Raw genomic sequence first — 24,993 nt, 5'->3', positions numbered from 1 at the left:
CCTGCTTTTCTCATATGCTGTGTTTTTTATCTCAAATTTGTCAGAAATTTCCTTTGGGGATTTTGTAGCAATTCTGGGGACATTTTCACAGCTTAGCTTGCAGAAAACACACTCTTTCACCATCTCAGTCAAGCTTTTTATAAGGTGCTGTCTGATGCCTGTATGCGAAAGGCAGACACTGTGCTGCTTTGGAAGAGCACTTGAATAGATGGTTCAAAGAGACCCCATCTGCGTAAACTGGGAGCTGATCTCTCCTACAACCTCTCCTCAAGCTGAAAGACCCCTGCCAAACCAAGCTGGTGTTTTGGAGGTACCTGGCTGCAGGAAGCTGTGACTGTTTAATAGACACTGCTGTGCCTTTACGCAGAGGGAGAGAACAAAGAAGGAAAAGGAAAAAGAGGGGAGACTGGAGTCCGGAAGTCTGGATTCTTTATAACGCTTCTGCTTCATGCTGGACTCCTCAGGAGGAGAAAGGCTGGCAGCATCCTTCGCCTACAGCTGCTGTTGTGCTATCTCCCACTCAAGCCACTGTCAAGTCTACTGGAGCTGGCATGGGCTCCCCAGTCAAACTGTTTTTTTGGCTCAAAGCAGTCATTCAGGCTCTTCTCTGTCACTATAAGGCAACAGAAAAAGTCACAAGGCTATTTGCCTTTCTGTTTTCACTTTGTCTTTTGTAGAGAACTGTAAAGTCTAAGCTCATGTCTTATTATCCTTTTGGATTTCATTTTAACAATCTGCATGGTACCAAGGAGCCTGCCTCTGTGCCAGACTCTTCATCAATCCTTACCACTCACATCAGGGACATCCAGCCTGTGCAGCCCTCCTCATCCTGTCCCAGACTAAAGAAGATGAGAACCACCAACACAGCACTCTCACTATATAATGAGTAGTAGACAACGTGAAAAAAATGACTTGCTAAACAGTAGCCCTCCTTCATTCCCAAAGAAACACAACAGTACCTTGTGATTTTAAATATTCTTAGGAGTCGAACACATCTTAACACCGAAATGCCCAGTGGTGACATAATCTTTGTCTCAACCAGAATTGTTTCCAAGATTCCTCCACACACAATGAAACAGTCAAAGCGGTTGAAGAGGGACACAAAATAGGCCTGAAGACCAAGGCTGTACATCTTCAGCAGCATCTCTGCTGTGAAAAGAGCTAGCAGCACCTTGTTGGCAGTGTCTCATGAAAAACAAACAGAAAAAGATTAATGAAACTTAGTCAAAAGATCATCATAGACAACCATTAGCCCCTGCCTGTAAGAAAACCCTTCTGGTATCAATCTAAAAGGTTAGCCTCATGCAAATTTGGGTCAAAGCATGGACCTAATTAGTGCGGGTATCTCATTCACAGAAATGTTTTACAAAGATGCATATAACGATTCTTATGCATTGCACCTACAGCTGTGATGTATTACACGACCACGCAACCTCCATGGCAGAGATGTGCCTTCCTGTGCACAACCCCTCATCACACTTGTCATCTGCAGATAGGAGTGGGAATAGAAGAACTGCTGTGCTACCTACTGTTGCTTAATTAAGCCTTTCAGCTGCTCTCACCTCCAGTGACGATTTAACTGTTCTGCAGACAGAACTCTACAAACCATTCTTCTTTCCTCACCTCTCTTGTAACTAGAATTTATCATAAATGTAATTTCAAGGGAAATCTTAGAGAACTTGCAGCTCCCAGCACCCATCCAGAAATTGGAAATCCATTTGCTGCAAATGCATATTTAACATAAAATCTTGATTTCACCAACATCCAGTGGATCACTGCTTTGGCTGGAAATGAGGATGTTTTCCCTGAAAATTCTCCCACTTCAGGCAGATTTTTTTTTGTATTCTTTATACCCTCCACAGACAGAGGACTATTTGGAGCTGTCTGTGCTCCTTTTACATTGTGTGGTCTAATGCATCAGCTCCTCCCTCAGCCCCTCTTTTTGACACTGACCACAGTAAACAGAACCATCAGTCTCTCCTCACCTTGGACCTCAGTGAGCCAGTCTGGCTGGTTGTAGTGTTCAGAGGCAATGGTAAGGGTGTTGAGAAACACAAGGAAGATCACCAACCAGTAAAAAACATTGGACTTGACAGCGGCACGGCACTTCCTCCTGCAGAATCGATTCCATCGGCGCCAGTAGCGGCTTGAAAAATTGGAAAAGGAAAAGTTATTTTCAGATAGGGCTATTGCAAATCCCTGTCAAGAGAGACTCTAGTCTTGATTTATTTTTCAAACGTGGTAGAGAATAGCTTCAAAGTTCACCCTAACAGATGTTGTCTTATTCTTATTTGAGTTGACGGTTGTGATCATCCTTCTTTTAGCCACAGGACTAAAGATAGTCCTAAGCAAATTTGCAACATTTGGGGTGAATAAACCTCTTTACACAATGTCTTAATCTGATTAAGACATCTATCACAGCTACCCTGGGAGGCTTTTTAGCCCAGTTCCTACAAAACTTCTTTGTGTATTTAATGCCTGTCACCTGCAATGGGACCTGCCCCAGCCTCAGGATAGTCAATGGAAAGATGTCCACTGACCACTATGGACCTTTGGATTAAGTCCTTGGAGAGATGAGGTCAAACAAAATCTGTGGAATGTTCTTAACAGTCAGAAATGTTCAAGACTAACCACAATAGGAGGGCTAACTCTTAACTGGAAACCAAAACACAGAGGTCCTCAACATCTCACCTTCATGCCTGGAACTAAGGATACCATTTACTAATCAACAGACCTTTTAAAGTTTGCCTTCCATGAGCACATCCCCTTGTGTCACTGATTTCTCAGGGTAATTACTAACTACAGAAGATATTTAAAGCTAATTACACACCTCCTACTCTTCAGAATTTAACTTGCATAGCAACCAGTTTCCAGGCAACACTTGCCACTGTATAATAAATCTAATAGTTTTATATAGATATTATATACGTATACATGTGTGTTTGTGTGCATGTGCAGAGGGACACATACACAACAGTGCAGGAGGAGAGAACTTTTTTTAACTAGTCTTTCCTTACATATTATTTCCAGCGATAAACTATGACCATGCTTGAGGTCAGGGTTCAGCATCGATAGAAACCATTGCACACTGGCCAAGAGTTTTGCAACGTTTTAACAGGTAATAAGATTGAGGCTGTTTTAATTACGTGGTTTATAAAGGTACCCAGTCTAGCTAGTATGAACATTTCATAAAAGGTGTGCGTTTTGCAGAGGATTTGGGACAAGAAATAATCTGGAAAAGTTTCAAAATGGGTAAACCACTTAGGGTCATTAGGGTCTTAGGAATCCCACATACTTCTGCATGTAGTCATGCACTGATATGTGTACACATGACCATGTGATGACACAAGTCTTTTTTTGTGCTTGCAACTACAGACAAATTAATCCATGGATTGTAGGAATGTGAGCATGTATGTAACACTTTGCACAAGGGTGCGTATGAGCAGTATACATGCATAGGTCCACTCCTGAATTTATATTACTGTTCATTTTTTTGTTAAAAATTGCTCGCTTGTCACAGCTGTTCTGAAAATTAATTTAGGTTTTTTATAAAACTGACTTCGAATTCATCCTTGTGGAGGCAGCTGGACCTCTACAGAAGAGGTAGAAATGGATCAAAAGCTCAACTACCAAGTTGCACGAATTCAGCCAGCCCACAAATGACCACCTAGGGACTGCTTCACCTTTAAACATTTAGAGTCAAAAGAAAAACAAAACCCACATGTCCCATAGTGAAAGGGAATGTATAGCAAATAAGATGCAAGCCTCATCAGTTGAAAGGTTTAAAATTAAGTGGAGTGGAGTAGTGCAACACAGTGTAGGAAAGAGAACCTTGAGCTGACAGGGTTGATGTTGATGGATGTAGTATAATTATGTGGTTGAACCTTTTTTTTTCTTCCGCTTTTATATTTTCTGGCTCTTATGATGGTAGCAATCAGATAGGTACTTCTGAGTGAAATATGTCAGTAGTCCTTTTGCCTTATTTCAGTGTGAAACTGAGAAAAAAGATTGTGATTTTTGACTAAAATATAAGAAGTTTGCCAGTATTTCTAGAACCATCACTGTGTCCCACAAATGCAGGAATAAACCCTGTCACAAAAGAAAAAAAACCCTATAAAATGGAGGAAAAGCAAGTGTTGGTTTTACTTACCTAAACTTTGATTTGGAGATCCGATGCCTGAAAGATAAGAATTGCCATTAAAATCTCTAAAGCTGTCCCACACCTCCCAGGCTTTTATGAGAATAGCAATAGACAGAAACAAAGCTATGCTCAGTTAATTTTTCAGTGGATGCTGTCTCTCTCTTGAATCCCCTGTAAGTCAATGTAGGCATTGGGCAAGGCTAGAATTCCCTGATACACAAATCTTGTTGTTTGGAAGGAGTCGTGAAGAAGTCATGCTGTGATGAGGTTCTTTTGCCTAAAGACATCAGTGAAGTAGCTTTTCTCCTGGGTGAAAGGCTGGTCTAATGAACGGGGAACTCTACATTTACTGCCAAATTTATTTTACAACTATGATTCTTTTTTCTTTTAGTCACTAGTTTTTTTCTTACTTCAAAATATGTATGACTTTATATAGACACACTTGTTGCTTTCACACATCACCTGTCACTTCAGGATATATAAGCACATTATGGAACCATAGGGAAAATAACGTTTTCTTTGTTTTCTCAGCAACTGAGGGGAAAACAGTGCATGGTGGATATTTTAAACTTAGATACTATTCCTTATTTTTCTTTATTATCTATGTAAATCAGTTTGAATTCAAAAGTGTCTGAACAATAACACATCCTGTTGCTATCAATGAAATTTTAGGAATTAAGTATTCCCAAAAATTTGGCCATGTTCCCATGATATACATGTTTAAATATTGAATTCCAGGCACTTGGATTTATTCACCTAAATAATCCCATTAGCCTTCTAGAAGTCACAGGTAAAGCTAGAGATAGACCTTGCTCTACCTTGCTCCACTTGACACGTCCTATAAAGCCTTTGAACTCTTTGGCTGTCTTTTGGTATGTACACAATGGTGCACAAGGAGAAATAAAGCTCTATGGATGCAATGACATGAGTCAGAGGTGATTTAGGAAGCTGCAAAATCCACTACCAATAACAGAAGAAATGAGAATCTGGGGAGTGACTATGAACAAGATATTTCTGCTGGGTTGAAGCATTTCTTAAGGCTCTCTCTATGACAGGAAAGTGATTCATTGTTTACAACCATCAGCAAAGGTCTTACTGTACCGGCTGAAAATGGATTCACTGTTAGAAGACATGGGACAAAGTAATTCTCAAAGCATCTAAAACTGCTTTTGGTAGCAGTCCTAAAAATGGTCACACCTCTGCTTGAGGACATCAGTCACTGACAAATAATCAGTGATGGGTCAGTTTCCTTATGTGAAAGAGATTTTAGTGATAGGAACATTTCACCAGCAGATGGTCCAAGCCAAAAAAAAAAAAAAGCCTTTGCACTGAATACATCATTCCTGCTGTGTCACAAGCAGCTTGCCTAAGCCACATACTAAGCAGCAGTGTGGTTACAGACACATGCAAGAACTCTTTTGATAAAGAAGAAATAATACACTGGTTGGATAGAATGTTAAATTATGCTGCAGAGACAATGCAAGCTTTAAGAAGGATGATGAGTGAAGCACCTATAAAGCACATCTTTAATGCTAAGGTTATCCTAACTTCTCGCTGCGAATTTGTGCTTGATAAGCAGTACCTACAAACTGTAATGGATCAGATTTGCGGGCAACAGGAAAGAAGGCTCAGACAAAGAAGGAGGAGAGAAAAAGAAGAAAAAATCACAATGAAGGAGAAAGCTGGGCACCAAAAAGAAGACAGTGAAGACTTTCATAGGAAACGGTTGAGGGTCGGGGAAGAGAGCAAGCGAGATATCATGGGGAACCTGTCTGGTGAAAGGTGAAGGACAGGGAGTGTGAAGTCCTCCAGTGACTGCTCTGGCTAATTGTTTCCCAGTAAGGGAGCTGTGTGACATTTAAGGAATCTTTTATTTATTTAAGCAAAAGAGATGTGGCAGGTGTAGTACTCATCATGCATGTGATAATTATATCTTTGGAGCATTATGAACAGCAGCCAAGTGCATTCAGTGCTCCCACAGGTTAGCTACTGCCTGCCCCCCTATCCCCCCCGCCTTACTGTTATGGCAGAAGGCTTTATCACATGTGGGTGTGCTATATATATAGAACAGGACAAGGAAGGAGGAAGAGATTTATATTTAGAGGCAGAATCTAAGAGTGAAATGGAATTTTGGAAACATAAACTGCACAATAACTGATCCTGAAAACATTCTGCCTGAATTTGAATCACATTTTTCAAATGACCCTTATGATCAAGAATCTTCTGTCTTTCAGAACCAGGGCTAACTACATCATGTAAAAAAATGCTTTTATGGTGTCAGTAGGAGCTGTCTAATAGTTTGGATCTGGGGCCTTGCCACAGCCTCTTTGTGACATTCCAAACTGGCTCTTGCCATGGGTTCAAGGTGGGCTAGATCCTCTGCTGAGTTCAAACAAAGACCTCTTGTATCCCTGGTATCCAGGGAGCTTTATGTCATTGTGAGAAAGAGAGTGTCCCCATTTGTGTCCAGCTCTGGAATGTCTTGAGAAACTTTTGTTTAAAATCATGATATGGGAGCCTATACAAAAACCACTTCAGATCACTACTGATTGTTTTTATCATAGGAACCATGTAACTCAGATTATCTTTAGAAAGGCAAACACAAAAATCAGACCTCTACTGTTTCACGAACTGTTTTCTAACTGTTAACATAGTTATGTACCACATACAGGTAAGACATTGAAATTATAAGATTTTTACCAACATAAACTCAGGACAATCAGCATAATTCAAATGTAGCAAGGTATCTCACAATCTGAGAGATAAAGTCTTCATTTCTCTGTTCATGGTGGCCACTGGAGAAGAGAAACTATGCACTTGTGAAGGAAGTGTCACTCTTGTATAACAGGGACTGAGGATTTTGTATAATTGTACACAAAACCAACAGTTGTGGAAAAATCTCATAGTCTCCAAGCATGACAGAAAGGCCATATTACAGCTGTTTGCTGGGTGTAGAAATTACTGAATATGACCATGAAATTATCTGGCATGCTGGCCACAACTGCTTTTACACTGCCTATAGGCAACTATCTTCATGAGGACCTACAAAAGCCCTTGGATACTAGTAAAAGCTCTCAGAAAAGCAGTAACACAGAAATTTACCTGCTATGCCTCTAGGTTATGCACAACTTTGGGAAACATCCAAGGAGCTGCGCTAGATGAATCTTCCAGATTTTAGAACTGTGAGAACATATTCCTTGTGTGATTCCAATTCTGTTTTGGTGCAATACAGCGCATTCATGCAGTTACTGGTCAAGCAGCACAACATTTTTCCATCTCTCTGTTCCTTCTGATGACATTTCATCGCTTCTAGTCAGGATGCTGGCATCACTGAAGAGAAGAAGCCTGCACTAGGGTCCTTTTTCCACATATTACTGGGATAAGGGCATTTAGTGATGTGACATTTTCAGGAATGCATGCTGCATACCTGGTAATCTCTCAGTCTAATCAAGTGTTAGGGCTAAGTTCTACCCTCAGCAATGCCTCTGCGATTCACACTGAATCAATGAGCCTCCATCCCTCTGCCTGCTAACCTTTGCACAATGCAATTAACACTGGGGAGTTGTACAGGGACATGCAATGACCATTCATCATTTCTGACCATTACTTAAAAGCTAGCAGCAAAACAAAACAGACTGGCCCTGGAGAACTTGTGTTCTGCTGTGGACTAAGATCCTCCTGCTGAAGCAATGACTGAATTTCAGGAGTCCACACAGCAATGTCTTTTCAATGACACGAGTCAGAGGTGATTTCTATACTCCTTGCACAAGGACTGAAAAGCATGCTGACCTGACACGAGTGACACTGTTTTTAAGAGAAAGGTGGTTGTCAGCCAGCAGCAGTAACAGTCTACAGAACATCCTTAAGAAAACTGGATCTGTCTAGCTTAAAATTGAGCTGGTTTGCTATTCAACAAGCTTTCTTACAGACTGAGAAAATAAGCCAGCACTTCAGCCTTTAGTGAACAACCTTGCTTTTCCCTGTGGCAAGTCAGAGGCAAGGCCTGTCACAGAATCTGAAGCAGGAAGATAATTCCTCCTCCACAAGGGCATGCTATTGTCCTTTAGACACATATCTAGAGCTGACTGTGAATATTAAAAGCATCTTGCTCATAATAAACTGGGGAGCTGTAGCTGAGGCTGACACATAAGGGTTGACCCTGTGTGTTTTCCTGCTGAAGTCAGTGGTGGTTTCAGAGCTTTTGTTAGACTTCCCTTACCACTGCACCTCATGTGATGGGGACTTTGGTCTTCACAGAAGAAGGCTATCTTACTAGGGGGAAACTGGCAGCAATTACAGCATACCTGCAAGCAAACTGAATCTTTTGCCTTTACCCTGGCTACTACACTGATCATCACCAGAACTGCATAGGAATTATGTTCCCAGCCAGAGAGCATCAAGGGTAAATCCCTGATGGTTCAGCTGCCAGGGAAAGCTTTCATTGTTCATGTTTTCAGTTAGAAAGCCGGGTTAAGTTATTCATTTTATTTTATCCTGTTCCATTGTTTTAACCCTCTTGGGTGGAAAAGCAATGAAACTGTCCCCAAAATGTATGGAACTCCAGGCCAAGGTGAAAATGCCAAGTGGCTTATTGTTTCAGTGATAGCAGATAATTTTAAGCTCTCTTTCCCTTTGAGTTTAAGTGATTCACTTTTCTACTGAGGTTCTATGCAACATTATTTTCCACACAGGTCTTTTTTTGTTAGCTAATACATATGTATAAAAGCAGGCTCTATTATAGCACTCCAGAGCTGTATGGTTGTATTATAAAATTAACATTCTGGTTGTATTGGATGATTATATATGCTGACATCCTGCACAGAACAGATTACTACTGATTACGAGCAATAGCCTGTCCTCAGGAATCTGAGTCTTGCACAGCAATAACCATATAGGCTGAGGGAAATTACTCACTCTTGGGAAGTCCTGGGTAAAAGATCCTGCAAATAGAAACCAGTTGCTACTAGTTTTGGGATTATCCCACTGACGCTTGTTGCAAAGGAAACATGTTTCTTTGTACCCAGAGGTAATATGTTATTAAAGCTGTGACACATCAGAAGATAATTTCCAATTCCAAATGTTGTCCTTGAGGATAAAAGCTGTTGTGTTTCTACTGCAGGGTTGATGCCAGTGCACAACAAGGCAATATCATGACAGGGATGACAGACTGTGGAAGCTGTGGGACACTTTTCAATGTCCTGTGGAACCTTACAAAACCTTTTTCAAAATCAGATGCCTGATAAAGCTAACACCCATCTTAGAAAGCGACCTACTTCTTGCCACAGCTCTCCTGATGGCAGCAGAATTATACCATGAAGGAATGTGAATGAGGACTTATTTTTGTTTTAGGTCTAAGAAACTGGACTTACACAATAAGGAAAGAGAGATTAGGTGTTAGATTCCTCCTGAAACTCTTTCTGCTAGTTTGAAGACTGGCATTGCTCCAGACAGCACAGCTGATGAAGGCAGTTCCTAAAGTATGGATACTATAGAAATAAAAGCTTCTCTGAGACAATTCATCAGTAGGAGATAGCTTGTCTTTGAGAGGTACTCCTGATCTCACACAGCATATGTCCCTGTGGAGCTGAGAAAGGCTGTCAGAGAAGATCTTTTCCAAAAGGCATGCATGAGCCTGGTTTCTCAAGCAGATCTTTCTGTCATTCACAGACCCAGTCTTTCAAAACTCTACAGCTTTTTATAAGAACAGAAAGAACAGCCAGTAATTTCAAGTTATCTTCAATAAAAATGCTTTTCCTTTCAGTTCCTGGGTATTTTTTTCCCTTTATCATTAGCATGTTCTGATGGCAAGGTCAACCTGTAACCTTTGTGGTGGTGCTGGGGTGGTTAAATGACCTAGCATCCTGATGCTATTAAAAAAATATATATATAACCTTTGACTTGAAATCTCCCTGTTGTTTCAGTTATACCTGGTTGCAGCTTGCCCAGGGCAGTCTCTGCCTTCTGCTCAGAAGCCCAGGTCTAATCTTGAACTAGACTAATAAGGGTGGCATGACAATAACTATTAATGCTTACTGAAAGTCACTAGTACTAGACGAGGAACTTATCTGAAAAGTGCAACAGACTTCCTACACAAGTTATATCTATCGTTGAGCACTAGGACAAGTTCTGATGCTCATAGTCAGGTTCCAATGAAGGGAATTACTCATTCAAATAAGTTCCTGTTTACGTTTTATATGTCCTAGCAGGAATATTGTTATATAGGAGGTTTAAATGACAGTTCAGTGAGAAGACGAGAACTTAATGCTTACTGAAACCAGAAAAGCTGTTTTCTCTCTGCCTGAGTGTATGATGCACTAACAAAACAAAGCAGAAATTATTTCAAGCCTCAGAATTAAAGGCAGATCTGAATTTACCCGTAACTGTGGAATCTGCAGCTTCACAAGTCTAAAACAATCACTTTGTAAAACCAGGAAGCATTGATAAAATTTGTATCTCACTCCAGAATTTTAAACATAAAGATACAGCCATTCATTTTCCTGGTTGAAGGAGCCTATCTGTCTCTTGGAGATGAATAGCAACATGAGTGAGGCCTTGAGAATTTTAACTGTCCCTGGATAAGAGGTAAAAAAAGTCCTTCTCAATTACAGACTTCATTTTCCCTACTACATATCACCCACTTTCAAATGAAGGGGAAAGTGGCAAGGAAACTGCTTATCTCCTTGAATTTTGCAAGTTCTGCTCTGGTGAAACCTAGGGCCCTGTTTTAACATTTACCGTATGGGAACAAGAAATGAAGCTGCTCTATTTTCCTATAATTTGCCTATGCCCTCTTCCTTAAAATGTGTTGGATGTAGCCATGTCTTCTCCTAATGTAGTGCTAGATCACAGTACTGCCATTCTCCTGTGGGCACATTGGGCTATTTTAAGTAAACACCATTCTAAGTCATGATTACGTTTAGAGCTTGGTTTAACTATAGCTCTCCTGGCCACATCCCAGCTAAGATAATTACGTTCTTTTTGCCAAAATTCCCCATGCAGTTTCAATGCAAAACAAGCTGTCCCTCGTACATCTCTTTGTATACACGAGTCCCTTGTTTTTAAACATGTTGTATTTTACCTGGAAGGTGATTGAACTCTAATGCTGTGAAAACAATCCCTGCATTTCACAATTCAGTACAATTCACAAATGTTTTAGGATCCTTTGGGATTAAGGGCATTAAATGAATGCAAGCTGCAGTATTAAAAATATATGCAACTTTACAATAACAGTTGCCATAGTTGTTCGCTCTATGTAGAACCACGGGATTCACTGTTGGGAACCATAACTGCAGAATAGAGATGGTTCTCCAAATTGAATCCAGCTGGAAGAAATGGTCACATATCCAGCTGCTACTTCCTGTAATACAACAAGAGCACAAGTATCTTGGTGGGGTGCTAGAGCGAAGGCTACAAAGGACTCACTGCTGAAACAAATCCTGGTTCCTTCAGAAAAGAATTCATAATCTAAACTAACATGCCAGACTTGGGCAGATAGGCAACAGCAAGCAGGTTAAGAAAATCCATCACAAATAATTTCTCCTGGCATCTGTAAGTGACTGGCTGATGCTTACGGGAAAGCCAATTGAGTTTACAACGTATTCCACGTATCACATCTTGTAATGCAGATAAGATCTCCTCTTCTTCAGTTTGTAGAGGAGAGGGCCAAGGGCATGTGTAGGAGATACAATCAAGGTTTATGAAGTCATGAAAGTGATAGATAAGCTGAATGCGAAACTGTTGATCACCAAATCTCACAGCATTAGAAGCAGAGGATGTTGACTGCAAGTAGTAGTAGATCATCTTAAAACAGATACGAGAAACTACTTGTCTACACAGCAGATGGTGAAGTTCTGGAACTTATTGTCAAAGGAGACTGTGAGGGCAAAGAGCCTTAGTGGGTTCTGATAAATCTCCAGGCAACAGGTGCATAAATCTCCACTAAAGGCAAAAAGCAGAAGTGTGCCCTCGAGCATCTCTAATCCAATAAGCATGAATTTGAGAACACAAAAAACGGATTGGAAAATTGGAAATGGCCTATGCGCATAATATGTAGGAAATGTGCAATATATAGGAAATATGCAATATACAGGAAATGTGCACTTGTCTTCCTGTCACTGTCAGGATTTGTGCTCTGGGCCAGCTGGATCACAGGTCTGACAAAATAGAGCATTTCTTATGTACTTGTAATGAGCACTTGATCAGCACTGAAGAGCTCAAGGTATGCTCAAGGGTAGAGGAGAGTCTCAGAACATTCCAACATCTAGAAGCTGTAGCACTAATTCGCTTAGCTTGTTCTTCAAGGAAACTGGAGAGACTAACATACCCCCTCATAGCATAAAGTCCGTTTTGGTTCAAGTCATGTGAAAAGGAAGAAAGGAGTCCTCTTGCCTATTTTTGCTGTTTGTGATGCAAAAGGTATACAATATAATATTGTATTCCATAATTGCTATCTCAAATATTCCTAAGCATCTCCATTAACTACAATGGTGAAATTTCAAGGAGGCATTACTCCCTCCTAACTGATGTATTTCTTTGTCACTACAGTTTTGTGTTCGGTATTTCAAGGGTGTAATTCAGGCTGCAGGATGGGAGTCCTCATCCATGTATTTCTATTAGAAGACATTGTAAAGTAGACAGGAATGATCAGAGAAATTAAAATAGACCAGTCATTTCCAGTCTTTGGTCCACATATACTGGATTTGATTATCTACAATCGAAGAGGAATTTTAAAATAAGAACACTGTTATCCATCAGTTCGTCTTTTAGCTATTACGCAAAACCAGATCTGCTTATCCTGGGCATCCTGTTCTTTATCTACATCTATGTAAACCCACTAATGTCTAGAGTTAAGTTCACATTGAAATTAAGATAAGAACCGGGATCAAATGGATCTTCTGCACTCTCTACTTCCACACATTGTAGGGTTTCCTTCCCCGTAAAAGAGCCTGACATTTACCCTGGCTTTAACCCATCAATCTTAATCCAACCCCTACATATATGCATCTGTGTATATGTACTCACGCTAGCCTAGCACCGCAGTTTTCGCCTTCGATATCTGCTCCAGGGACGTTGTCTGTGTTCACGGACTCAGTCTCACTGGTGGGCATGCTCACTGTAAGAGTCAAAGGGAAGAAAAAGAGAGGGTTGGCCATTAGAACCTGGCACATCTATTAGTGAATCACATGAGTGAAGGAACTGGCTTGATGAAAAGACCCTCAGCTGCAGCTCCTGAGGATTTAAGCAACTTGCTGAGCAAGTCTAGAGCTTCCCAGCACAGGCCACGCTGGGCACGTAGAATTCAGGAACACACGCAGGTTATTCAAATGCTCAAGAAAAGGGAAGAAGCAGCTGCTCTCTTTCTTTCAGAGTCAGTTCCTGGAAATTTTATGAATGAGAATCATTGAAAATTAGACAACCTGGCAAAGCCAACAAAAAAGCTTTTGCTTAATTCAGTGGAACACTTAAAAAAATGCCTCTTTACTTAGACTAGACCAGCCATCTCACTGCCCTCCCCAAACTCTTGTGTGACACGTAGAGTGCAAGTTAAAAGTAGCAGATTGACAGGTATCCAAACAGGTCCTGTTAGCCTTAGAGCAAGTACCATGTAAATAACTACTGATGGCTCATCTGTCATATAATAACCATTAATACGTTTCAATCTTACACTTACAGATTGAACCTACAGGGATAAATAGGGAATTCAGACTCTCTGACCCATTCAGCTGTTACCATCAAAGCTAATGAATATGGACTACAGTGGAGATTTTATGTTGACACTCACCAACTAAGAATTGAACAGAATCTCACAAGCTTTTACAGAAGTATCACAAAACAAATACCAAACGAAAGCAACCTTAGGTGTGAACCTATCTCACCTGGAATCAAGGATCTGTCATGTCTTCTATCTGTTATCAAATCTCAGTATTTGATTTGCTTCTACAGATCATAAAAAAAATAATCACGATTTCCATTCCACCATTCTCTCCCTGCTACTATATGAGCTTTAATAACTCTGTAATATATAACCATTCAACGTAAGTTCAGACAGTGGATAAGATCCAATATGTGTCCTCTTTCCTCCTACCTCCTTTTCATACACAAAACAAATGAAAAAATGATACTTAAAACTGAATAATGGAGGAGTTAAATAAATCTCTTAGATGCTTGGTGTATATATATATTTCAGACGAGACTTGAGAGCATGCACTATTAGCCCCTAACAGCTTGTAAGAATATGCTACTCAGTACTAGGAACATATCTACCTGTGGGTCCTCAGCATAAACAAGAGGCAATGCATAATAATTAGGTTCCACATGGGCAGATGTTTAATGGGCCATGGGACCAGGTCTTTTTTTCAGAGGCTAGAAAGATGCCAGAAGGTTCTTCCGAAGAGGTCCTAGGTTCCTGCTTTGAAAGCATCATGGTTAAAATATGCCTCAAAAAGAAGTTTCTTTCCTTCATCCCATCACAAAAATTCACATGCCTACAACATAAGTCTTGGGAAATCTAGAGTTCTTATGCTGTGTTCTTAGGATCACATGAAATAACAGACTCTCTAGTACTCTTAACATAACTATGAAATATTGTACTCTAATGGTGCCAGTTCCTTTACAAATACTAGATGTTTTAATAATCTTGTCTGTTTGGAAAGTCAAAGAAAGGAATCAACTGAATTCCTGTTTGATGCACATGAAACAGGCAAGTAAGCTGTAAGAAAAAACAACATTCATAATTAAAATTTTTGGTCCAGACTAAGCCCTTCAGGAATAAAACCAAAACACTGATATTTTGCAAGTCATCTTTGAAGATGAGGTAAAGCACTTTTCAAGACATGTTTTATTTGAGTTTATTTGCAAATGGAAAACAACTTTGAAGACATTAGCAGGAGATTGATTTGCAGAGCAGCTCATTATCTTGAGTGCATGAAGACACTACACAAGCAATAGAAAAAAGCAAGGCATGCACATGCAGAAGTACACAAAGGTATATCGTATGTCAGCCTGTACAGAGATATATAGACACACACACACAGACATACGAAGTGTAGACACAAAGTGCAGTGGAACATTACCATGGGTTTCTGTGGAGTGACTAAACCAAGCAAACTTTCCTTTCTTCTTATCAGGCAAGCCAGCTGGAGTGCTTCCTTTCACAGACAAGATGGTCAGTGTCAAGTACCAGGAACAAGACATCAATAGAGAACATGCAGCCAGTGACAGGCAAAAGAAAAAAACAAGGAACTCAGCTTACACATGACATCCACTTCTGTCTGAAAACTTCATCATGTGAATCAGAAGTACAAAATTAAAAACAAAGGTATTTGGAAGTATGAAATATTATAACAGATCATCAGAGGATAATTCTTCCTTCCTTTCCACTCTTTTTAATATCTGACTTCTGAGAACATGAAGTTGCTGAATTTAAGTTTATGGGTAAAATACTTTCTCCAGTGGTATCAATAGCAAAACTCATCTTTTTTTTGCTGTCTGATCTACTGAAATTGATAAGACTAAGTCAACCACAATTTTGTCCCCATGTTATCTCTCAGCCCCTAGGTTCAGAATCTGGACTAGCCAATTTTTAATGAGATTACTTTGCTTCCTTCCTGAACTGCTCCAATATCTAGAAACTCTATTGAAACTGTCATAGCTGCTGAAGGGAAGTTGTTGGGGTAATCACATTTCCGTCTTTGTCCATCTCAAGAGATCTACAACCCTCATAAAGCACCCAGATGCATACTGCCTAACCCAAACCCGGATGCCCCTAGAACATATCTCATGATTTCCATTTCAGTTTACATCTGGCACTTGCCCTTTAAGGTCCTCCTGCTGCATGGCTTTTCATGGCATTACTAATGTTGGTCCTCAGCCCAGACAGACCAGATGTGCATGCACAGAGCCCTAACCTTACTGCAGCAGAAAGTGAAATTAAAGTGAAGGATGTAAGGTGCAGTGGCACATGTGCTGGAGAGATTCCTTTGGTTCAGGCTAGCTTGCTGGCACTAGCTCACAGGCATTCACCAATGGGAAATGTTGAGGACAACAAAAAGTATTAAGATGGTATCAAGTATAAGAGGAATCATGGCCTATATGTTAAAGGTCAAGACAGACAAGAGATTAGGATTTTATTGCCTAGCGTGCTATTCAAACAGTGGGGCAATGAACTTATTTTACCTGGCACCTCACACCACCTTGAACATCAGGTGATAATCATGTGTGCAGACACAATGGGGTTCATTTAGATCAGTTAACAAGTCCTGAAAACAGAACATGTTCCAGGAGAGGTGTGTTTAAAATGGGATTGAATATGAGAAGAAGTAAATCAAATACTGCCCAAATGGCTTTCTTATCTGCCTCAGTTCTGAGAGACATAGACCTTGTACCCACACCCCGGCTACAGCCTAGAAAAAAAGCAGGCATTTTTTGCAGTCTCAGTAATTAATTACTGAAGCCATGTATCAAGAATGCTGGTGGTAAATTCACCACAGGAATGTTTTAATCAGGAAGAGATGTTTTTTCTAAATGGTGGGCTCCAGTCCAGACCAGAGTTATGTTTAGGATGATGGTATACAGGGAATGCCATCTCACTGGCCACTTCCTCCTTGTAATTTTGGGAGCTGAGACAAAAGCAAAAAAAGAGGAAAATGCAGATTTCCTCCCACCTGGGCACCGATTGACGAAGCAGTGGAAATCCTGGTTCCTCATCTCCTGTGTCATGTGTGTTCAGTGACATATTACAGGAGAGGTCCTCTTGTCAGCTTCAAGAAATCCACTGCTTATAACCAAATGAAAGACCCCCGGGGGGGCTTGGTTCTGCCAGATATAAAGGGTGCATTGTCTTTCTGTGAGCCCCCCTCCCCCCGCACCCCCCACTTGACAGCTTTCAAATAGACCATTAAATCTTCTAAATACCAAAAACTCGCATTGAATGCACTTCAGTGTCTAAACTGCAGCATGGGCAGGGCAGCAATCAATCCCTGTGCATACTATTCAACTGCCTACATACACCCTAAGGTCAAGCAACTGAATGTCCATGTTGTATATAAGTGACTTCTTGACAGGAGAGAACAACTTTGCCTCTTCATCCCTCCATCCTAAGCGACAGGAGGCTGTTAAAGGGTGAGGAGACATTTCCATAAGATAGTTTCCCTTTGCTGGACTACACCAGGAGCAGCAGTGCGGCTAAGTGAGCAATGAGTACACAGATTGGGCAGCTTGCTTCAACCAAACTGGTACAGTGAACAACTAACAACACAGGGCCATGTCTCATAGAAGACATTACATATTTTGCAGAGTTGTAGAACGTTTTGAGTTGGAAAGGAACTTTAAAGATCATCTAATCTGCCACCCCTGCCATGGAGAGGGACACTTTCCACTAGATCCAAAGCTCCAAAGCTCCATCCTACTTGACCTTGAACATTTCCAATGATGTGGCATCTATGACTTCTCTGGGCAACATGTTCCAGTGTACCTGTTCCTTGGGCAAATCCTAGTGGCTTTGCTTACACATCAATATCTTTTTCTGGATTTATCTTTACAACCATAATTCACTGTGGTTGATGAAATCTCCCATTAGTTATGTATATTTTCTCTGGGTAGCATAGCAGAGGCTTTTTTTTTAAAGGGAAGCGAAACAACTTTTTAAAGGCATTCAAGCACCTCATAGTTTCAACAGAGGGCAAACCACAAGGGCCAGTAGGTTTTATACTCTCTCTACAGTTGCTTCTGAAGCCTTTCCACTTCTTATATTTTGCCACATCTCTGAATGCAGACTTTTTCTCCTGGACTATATAAACTGCAATTTTGTGTTACTTATGTAGCATTCCTGCAACGACCAAATCAACAAACAAAACTATGTTGTAGCTTCCTTAAAAATCAATCTGAGATATTCTACCTTTGAGACCCCACAGACAGAAGTAAGGACAGTCTACAATCTGCACCTGGCTAGATAGACAGATGTGTGAGATCCTTTGAGAGCCTCTGTTCCATGTCATTGACATGAAGCATTGATAACAGCTCTACTCTTGCACTAACATAATCCCCTCCTCCAATAAAAATGGACATGACCCAGGAACATGCAATGAATTATTAGATGGCAGGTTGCCAAAAGACAGCCAACCATTGAAACAGAAAGTTGGCACAAGCGAATACCCTTCCGTGTAGCCCTGAGATAGTATTTCCTTTATACACTTGGAGATTAGTATTTGCTCCCAGTCCAGAAATATCATTACCACTGTTGCATTTCATATTTATGACATTCGTGGCAACTCAGCAGTGGGAGTAATTCTAATATTCAGATTTGTGTCCATGGATTATATAACATTGCCACACTTGTTGCTGAATCTCATTTTAATACTGTGTCAATTTAAGACCAAGAGAAGATCATGCCTTGGCAAAGGCCACGCAGCTCCACAAACACAGACAGAGTAAAAACTTTTAACAGAGTTTAATCAGACAAATTACTACGTGAGTCCGCAGATCTGGATATTAGTTTGAGAAGTGGTTATGTCAGAGGCTATTCACATTGCCTGACTTCAGACTGCTGTTTGAGTCAGGCTACAGGGGCAGATCGATTACTATCACAGATTTTCTGAATGCCATGCTTATGTCTCCCTCAATTGCACAGACAGGATGGGCATCTACCTTATGACCTCGGGTCAGGTGACTTGAAACAGCGTGACTATCCAACAGTACACTCATTCATACCGAAGAAGACCCATAGTGGGTTTTCAGATTAAGAGAAGCAACAACATACTTAATCGTGTTTTCTGATACGCTCACTTAAACTCCGGTTTCTCCAACACTCCAGTTACTACTGGTATTGAATTACTCTGCAAAATATGGGTCTAAATCACCCCCTCTGCCCACACTGGTATTGCAGTCAGAAGGACCTGATGTCACTCCACTGCCATTTCACTTTACTGTGTTACCTTGGCCATATGACCAAGCCTTTCTATGCATCTGTTCATTCCTCTAAAACGGGGATAATAATTCTGCACTCACCTTGCAAATCTCTCTGAGATCTGCAGATGAAACACATTTCAATAAGCGCTAAGTACTATAGCTATTACTGATGCTAATGTCTCCCAAGTGGGACTCTGCAGAACTATAAAGCAAATGTAAGGAGCAAAGAAGTCCTGTGGATTCTCCAGCTGGGATTTAAGATTTCTTTTTCTATCAAGCACAACAAGAAAAAATCGCAATATCCAGGCTGCTTCCTTTAACAGAATGTGCATCAAGTGAATGACTTTGTCTCCAGTAAAAACCCTGCTTCCCATGGTGACTCTCATGCCCATCATTTCATGAATGAGTCTATGGGCAGCTCAGAATATCAATTGACTCATATTTTTTCACCAGAGAGCTCTCATTTTAATTAATACATGAATATTGCCTAGCTTTCCTCTTCTCATTGCCTGTTTTGGAAATGCTGCACTCATTCATCTTATTCATTAATTTAAATAAGATACAGCTTTCATTCTGCTACATGTATAAAGTGTCTGGGGAACAATCAATGAGTATGTCTTAAATGCAAGCAGCATGCAGAAAGTAAACCGTGCAGAGGTAAACGATTAGTTTTCTGTGCGTTTGCTGATTTTGTCAGCAAAATATACTAGATATGACTGGGGAACTCTCAGATTTTCTGCTTTGAAAAGGAGTTCTCTAATAGGAAGGTTCTATGGGAGAAGTGGAAAGGAAACTTGAACTATATGTAAGGTCTTGGTGGTCCCAAAACTAGACAGAAAGCATCAACGAATCTAGCACAGTAAAAATAATTCAGAAAAAAAAATGAAAATACATGGAAAACGCTTATCAAGGGCTCAGAAACCAATGCTCACACAGACAGTGTCATACAGATGATATTACATTAAATACATGTAATATATACACTTTGCATAACACAATTTTGGGTTACGTAGAAATGACTGCAAGGAGAGAGTGCTTGATCCACAATTTCACTCAAAGTCAGTGACAGTATCTAGGATAGTAATAGAGCACCACAAAATGATTGCCAGCTCTATCTATTTGAGTCAAACAGAAAAAGCCTTTTGGTAAAACAATCTTTCTACCATGAACCAGAAGAAAGTTGCTGCAACTAGTATGGAGTAACAGCACTGGTCACTACAGTAAAACCAGGCTGAGTATTGGACTGTGTCAGAGAAGACTGATGCAGTGTAGCATCTTTACTGAATGTAGCAGTGGAAAGTAGGAACATTGTCAATACTGAGATGGAGTGTCAGATCGTCAAACGTTTCATTTACAGATAAACTATGTAATCTACAATATAAATTGCAATGCATATTTTTTATTTAAGAAGACTTGCTTCTACATGTCTTTCTCCCCTTCCAGAGGGTCACCACATGCATATAAACATCCTGTGATGTCAAGGGGATATAGCCATGGGCTAAGTGAGTTTATGTAATGCACACTGAGAAACAGAAGAGATAGCCGTATGTATCAATTGTGCAGACGTGATTAAATAATCTGACATTACCACATGCAGATTTACAGCACACCTATAAATGCATTACCTTGCCAGTAATTACAGGGACTTATTTTAGTATAAGAAACTCCTCAGCTACTTTAAACAGCTGCTATTTTTCTTCTTTTTATAGCAATATTGACAGTAGCATGCAGCAGTCCACAAGTATTTGTTTATTTCAGCCGATGAGTGGAATGCATATTACACAGAAGATCACATAATGGACACAGTCAAACTCATGGTCCTGCCAAGGGATGCCCTTTGCAAGTCTCACACATGTTCTGTTCTGTATGTGAATGGAAGAACTTAAAATCTTCTTCATGTTTCCTTCCTGAAGGGCAATGATATTCTTTACCTAACCTGTGGTAACTCAAATGTCTCATAAGCACAAGATGTAGGACTCACCCAAAAGCAGACTTTAGAGAAAGGTATCTAACTCTCTGCTAAAAAGGACAAAGCAAAGACTCTTCCTGGATAACTGCTTCTATTGCTGAGCAAATATCTAGGTCTGTGAGTCCATTGACTTCTGAGTATCTGCCTGCAAGCGCAATGGAAGTAACTCTCTTAATCCCTGTGGCTAAAGAAGGACCTATGGACTAGGTCACAGAATGACAGAGTTTCTACCTGAACAGATCTTGAAAGATGACTTTCTCCTGGACTGGATCCACCTATGATACCCTAAACTGCTTTTCTTGTTTGATAAATTACTTAAATTATTTGCCTCTCTAGTAACAACAACTAATGCGCCAAAGTGCAAGGCATTTACTTGCCAGATGTGGTTTATGTAAGTTTCTGGTGTCAGTCTAATACCTTTTAGCAAGTTGTCTGGTCCCCCAGAGAATTCTGAAGCAATTGATTTTAAAAAAAGGGGGGGGGGGGGGCGGGGGAAGGAAAAAAAAAAGGATAAATGCAACAATTGAGTTGATGACTCTTTCAACAGATTTTTGTGATGGTGAACAAATCACAATGGCATATTCGGAATGGTGCCGCAAGATTTCTCTCTCATTCTTCATGAGTTTTAGAGAGGGAAGTTGGACAAGGAGCAGCGCCATCAAAAGTGCCTGAATCTACTCCACAAAATGATACATGGGCACAAGAAGCAGGAGCATCTCACTTGAAAACCAGAAGGATTCTATTATCGCAGGCTGGTCTGGCAGGCACCTTGAAATGGAGGCATGACAGCTGCAAACACTGTAGATAATGTGCTGGGAAGTGATAAACATCGATCATGAGCAAAATAACTAACCACAAAGAAAGTGCCCTCAAGACTGTATAATCAATAGCCATAAGAAAAAAAATCCTTCCTGCTTTGATTGCTTTTGCCCTTCTAATAATCATGATGCTGCTCATATTTTGCTCACTAGCATTACTGTTAATGAAAATAACCAGAACATAAATTTCAAGAACAAATGTGGTTTTAAAGCAGGCTACACCTTTCCTGAGGTTCCCGTACAGGGGAGGAACTTCTACACCCACCCACCCATACAAATACACCTGGGTGGTGAGTCAGTAACTTTGATGAGGATCTCTACTTCAACAAAAGCATCTTTGTTCTTTAAGTTCACAGCCCTGTAAATTCAGCTTCCCTGCAGAGTCCAGGAGAAGCAAAAAAATTACAGAAGTGAGTTCCAACTTGATCTGCTTAGGTCATCAGAAACTCTCTGGGGGTGCTGCTTGCCACCTAGACTGCTAAGCTTCAAAGTGACTGAGATGCAGCTCCAGCTGTTTTATGACACTTCTGTCTGTCACAAGCTATTTCAAGGTGGGTGATGCCTGAAAGCTCGGTGAGTGGCCTACAGTTTGTGAGCTAGAACACAAAACAGGATATGTCAGGACAGTAGGGACTGTTTGGACAGTGCAGCAGATGGGGAATCATGCCCTGGTAGCTTGCAATGGAAATCTCTCCCTGAGGGAGCTCACACAATCCTGTAGCCAGGAAACTTAGGTAGGATTTGTGCCAACAAGAAGGTAGATCTCTCTGAGGACCACGTCTGCTATAGAAGGCAGCAACTATTCTCCTGGAGGCTGGCCCTTGGTGGAAGAATATTACAAGAAAAAAACAAACCAAAAAGTGAATGTGAGCGAAAAATTGGGCTGAATTATTTCAAAGGAGAGGCAAGAGAACTGGGCAAAGGCCGGCCACAGGTGAAGGGGCTGTGGGAAAACATGAGGGACTGAATATTTTAATCTGAAATACCACTCTGCAAGCTGAAGGAGTAGTATAAGCTTCCTGCATGTGGGTAGACTTAATTTAGAGTCAGTTCACTGACGGACAGGTACAGCAACACACATATGAGATCTAGGTCACTCTGGAGCTAGGGTTGTGTGAAAGCACTGGACCTCTGTAGCTGCATTCATGGATCACACTGAATAGATTCTATTTAGTTTTATGATCTGAAATGGAAATCACCTCTCTTATTCTGAAATGTGCATAGAATTCTTTTTTGAAACCCTCATCTGTTACATTTCTTCTGTGCCTAGTAAATAAAATGCTTGCAATTTTGTGTGCTGCTCCTTCATGTGGTGTTTTTCAGACACTTTTGCTAACATAATGACTAGTCTGATACTAGACACTATTACCACAATATCATATGAGTCAGAAGCATGAGACATGCTAGCGGAGCAGGCTGTGCAATACTGTGCAGCCAGGAGAAAAGCAAAGAATTGAAAAGTTTTGCCTTGAAAGTTAGCTTGTCAAACCCGTAATTAAAGTCTTTACATCTCTTGTGCTAGGCATTGAGAACAGGTCAATTAATGCAAGCTGAAGAAACAGGCACTTTATAGTAGCCCTGAAATAATGGATACCTAGTTTACAAATACTAGTGTGCAGGATGGTGAGGGACTGATAACAACAGCTTGAGCTAAGCTTAGTGTGGGCAGGTGTTATGCAAGCTTCCCTCACACATCTGTGCTAAAGCAAGTCATTCGTGACCTGGCATAGCCCTGTTATTCTGCTCGTGCTTCTTTGAACAGCAGATAATACATTCACATTTTGATCTGCACATCTGTGAGGATCCATGAAACTCTGCTACTACATCCTCATTCTGATGCTTAGTCTGTCTGCTACTTCAGCCTATGGATATTAAGGTAGTTGGTAACATGCTGATCTCCAGTTACACCTGTGTTACCTATCCTTGAGTCCCCTACAAGACCTCTATAGTTTGCACTTAGAGGGACATGTCTTGACTGCAGTCCTTCCTCAAGTGGACAAGCAGTGAGACGCATCATGCTATGGTTTGGGAACTTTGTAAATGGAAATGAGGATGTGAGCAGCATTACGAACACCCATGGGCTCTAAAGCTGAATTTGAATTTAGGCCTCAAGATCCAAAACGCCAGCTCTCTATCTGTTGACTTATCTCTACAATCCCACTAACAGAAGAGCTGCTGTGATCAGTAGTCAGATTCAGTGCCATGGCTACTTTCAGTTCAGTTCCTCAGCTGGAAACACCTTCCTTCCTCTGTCACCTCTCCAGGCTTAATGTTGTTTATGAGATAACTGAAATGGAGAGACTTGCTTTTCTTCCCAGAAGCAAATACAGCTAGAGATTTTTATCCTATTAGCAGATTTTACTGGAGTGGATGAGAAGTTTCTCACTCAATAAGCAGAAGTGAGTGAACACAGAGTAAGAGCATGACTTCGTCAGAGTTGTGCTTGTTCTGAGGTCTTGCTGCAAGCTTTCCAGGCTTCCCATCAAACTGCTGAGAAGGGCTGGGTGCCATTCACACTATCAGTTCTCAGCTGCACCAGCGCTATCATTTCAGTAATGTACATACTAGTTCAACCATGTAACATTGCCCAGACTCCTTGTCTCTGAGCTTTAACATCATGTGCCTCCTGTCAGCTACAGCTCATTGCACTACACCACTGCACTGCCTTCACAACAGCAGGGACAGCTTTATAACCCCACCTGCATTTAAAAATAAACGCTATTAGCTTTGCCTTCTTGTGTGCTTGCTTGTGAATTGATTTAAGAAAGTGAAGGACCACTCGAGCCATCTTGCAGTCAGGGGCAGCAAAGGTAGAGGATGTAACAATTTTCCCAGGAGACCTCTGCTAACACACCTCCTGCCTCCCTCAGCCAGTCCTGGTCTCTTGGAGGCTTCCCTGTTTGACCACATCTTACGCAGAGTTCTTGATCTGGGCCAAGGAATACAAGGTCTGGGCCACAGTGTTTACCTTCCTGCACATGAATCTTCAAGGTATACTATAAAATACATCAAAGAAGAAAAAGAGAATGATAGATGATGAATGATGATAGATGGTGAGTACACACTTTGAGTGGGAGAAAAGCTCATATCAGAACAATTTCTGTTACAGTTGATCCTTGTTTCTACCAAGAATACTTTTAAGACATTCAGCTTACAAGATC

At 40.7% G+C, this 24,993-nt stretch overlaps 1 protein-coding gene across 23 annotated transcripts in view; it reads right to left on the bottom strand.

The window, feature by feature from the left end:
• CACNA1C (calcium voltage-gated channel subunit alpha1 C) overlaps positions 1-24,993 on the bottom strand; it is a 480,521-nt gene that overhangs the window by 105,328 nt on the left and 350,200 nt on the right. For all 23 annotated transcript variants that reach the window (XM_069861396.1, XM_069861462.1, XM_069861443.1 and 20 more), the window contains exons 10-13: positions 13,163-13,253; positions 4,151-4,177; positions 1,986-2,146; positions 960-1,185 (exon numbers count right to left, since the gene is read on the bottom strand). In XM_069861396.1, coding sequence (XP_069717497.1) covers positions 960-1,185; positions 1,986-2,146; positions 4,151-4,177; positions 13,163-13,253 — 505 coding nt within the window. The remainder of the gene's footprint in view (positions 1-959; positions 1,186-1,985; positions 2,147-4,150; positions 4,178-13,162; positions 13,254-24,993) is intronic.

The sequence above is a fragment of the Phaenicophaeus curvirostris genome, chromosome 1 (assembly GCF_032191515.1).
Source record: "Phaenicophaeus curvirostris isolate KB17595 chromosome 1, BPBGC_Pcur_1.0, whole genome shotgun sequence".
Taxonomy (NCBI): domain Eukaryota; kingdom Metazoa; phylum Chordata; class Aves; order Cuculiformes; family Cuculidae; genus Phaenicophaeus; species Phaenicophaeus curvirostris.
Note: the sequence above shows the minus strand (reverse complement) of the source record. Positions and strands in the feature narration are given on the sequence as shown.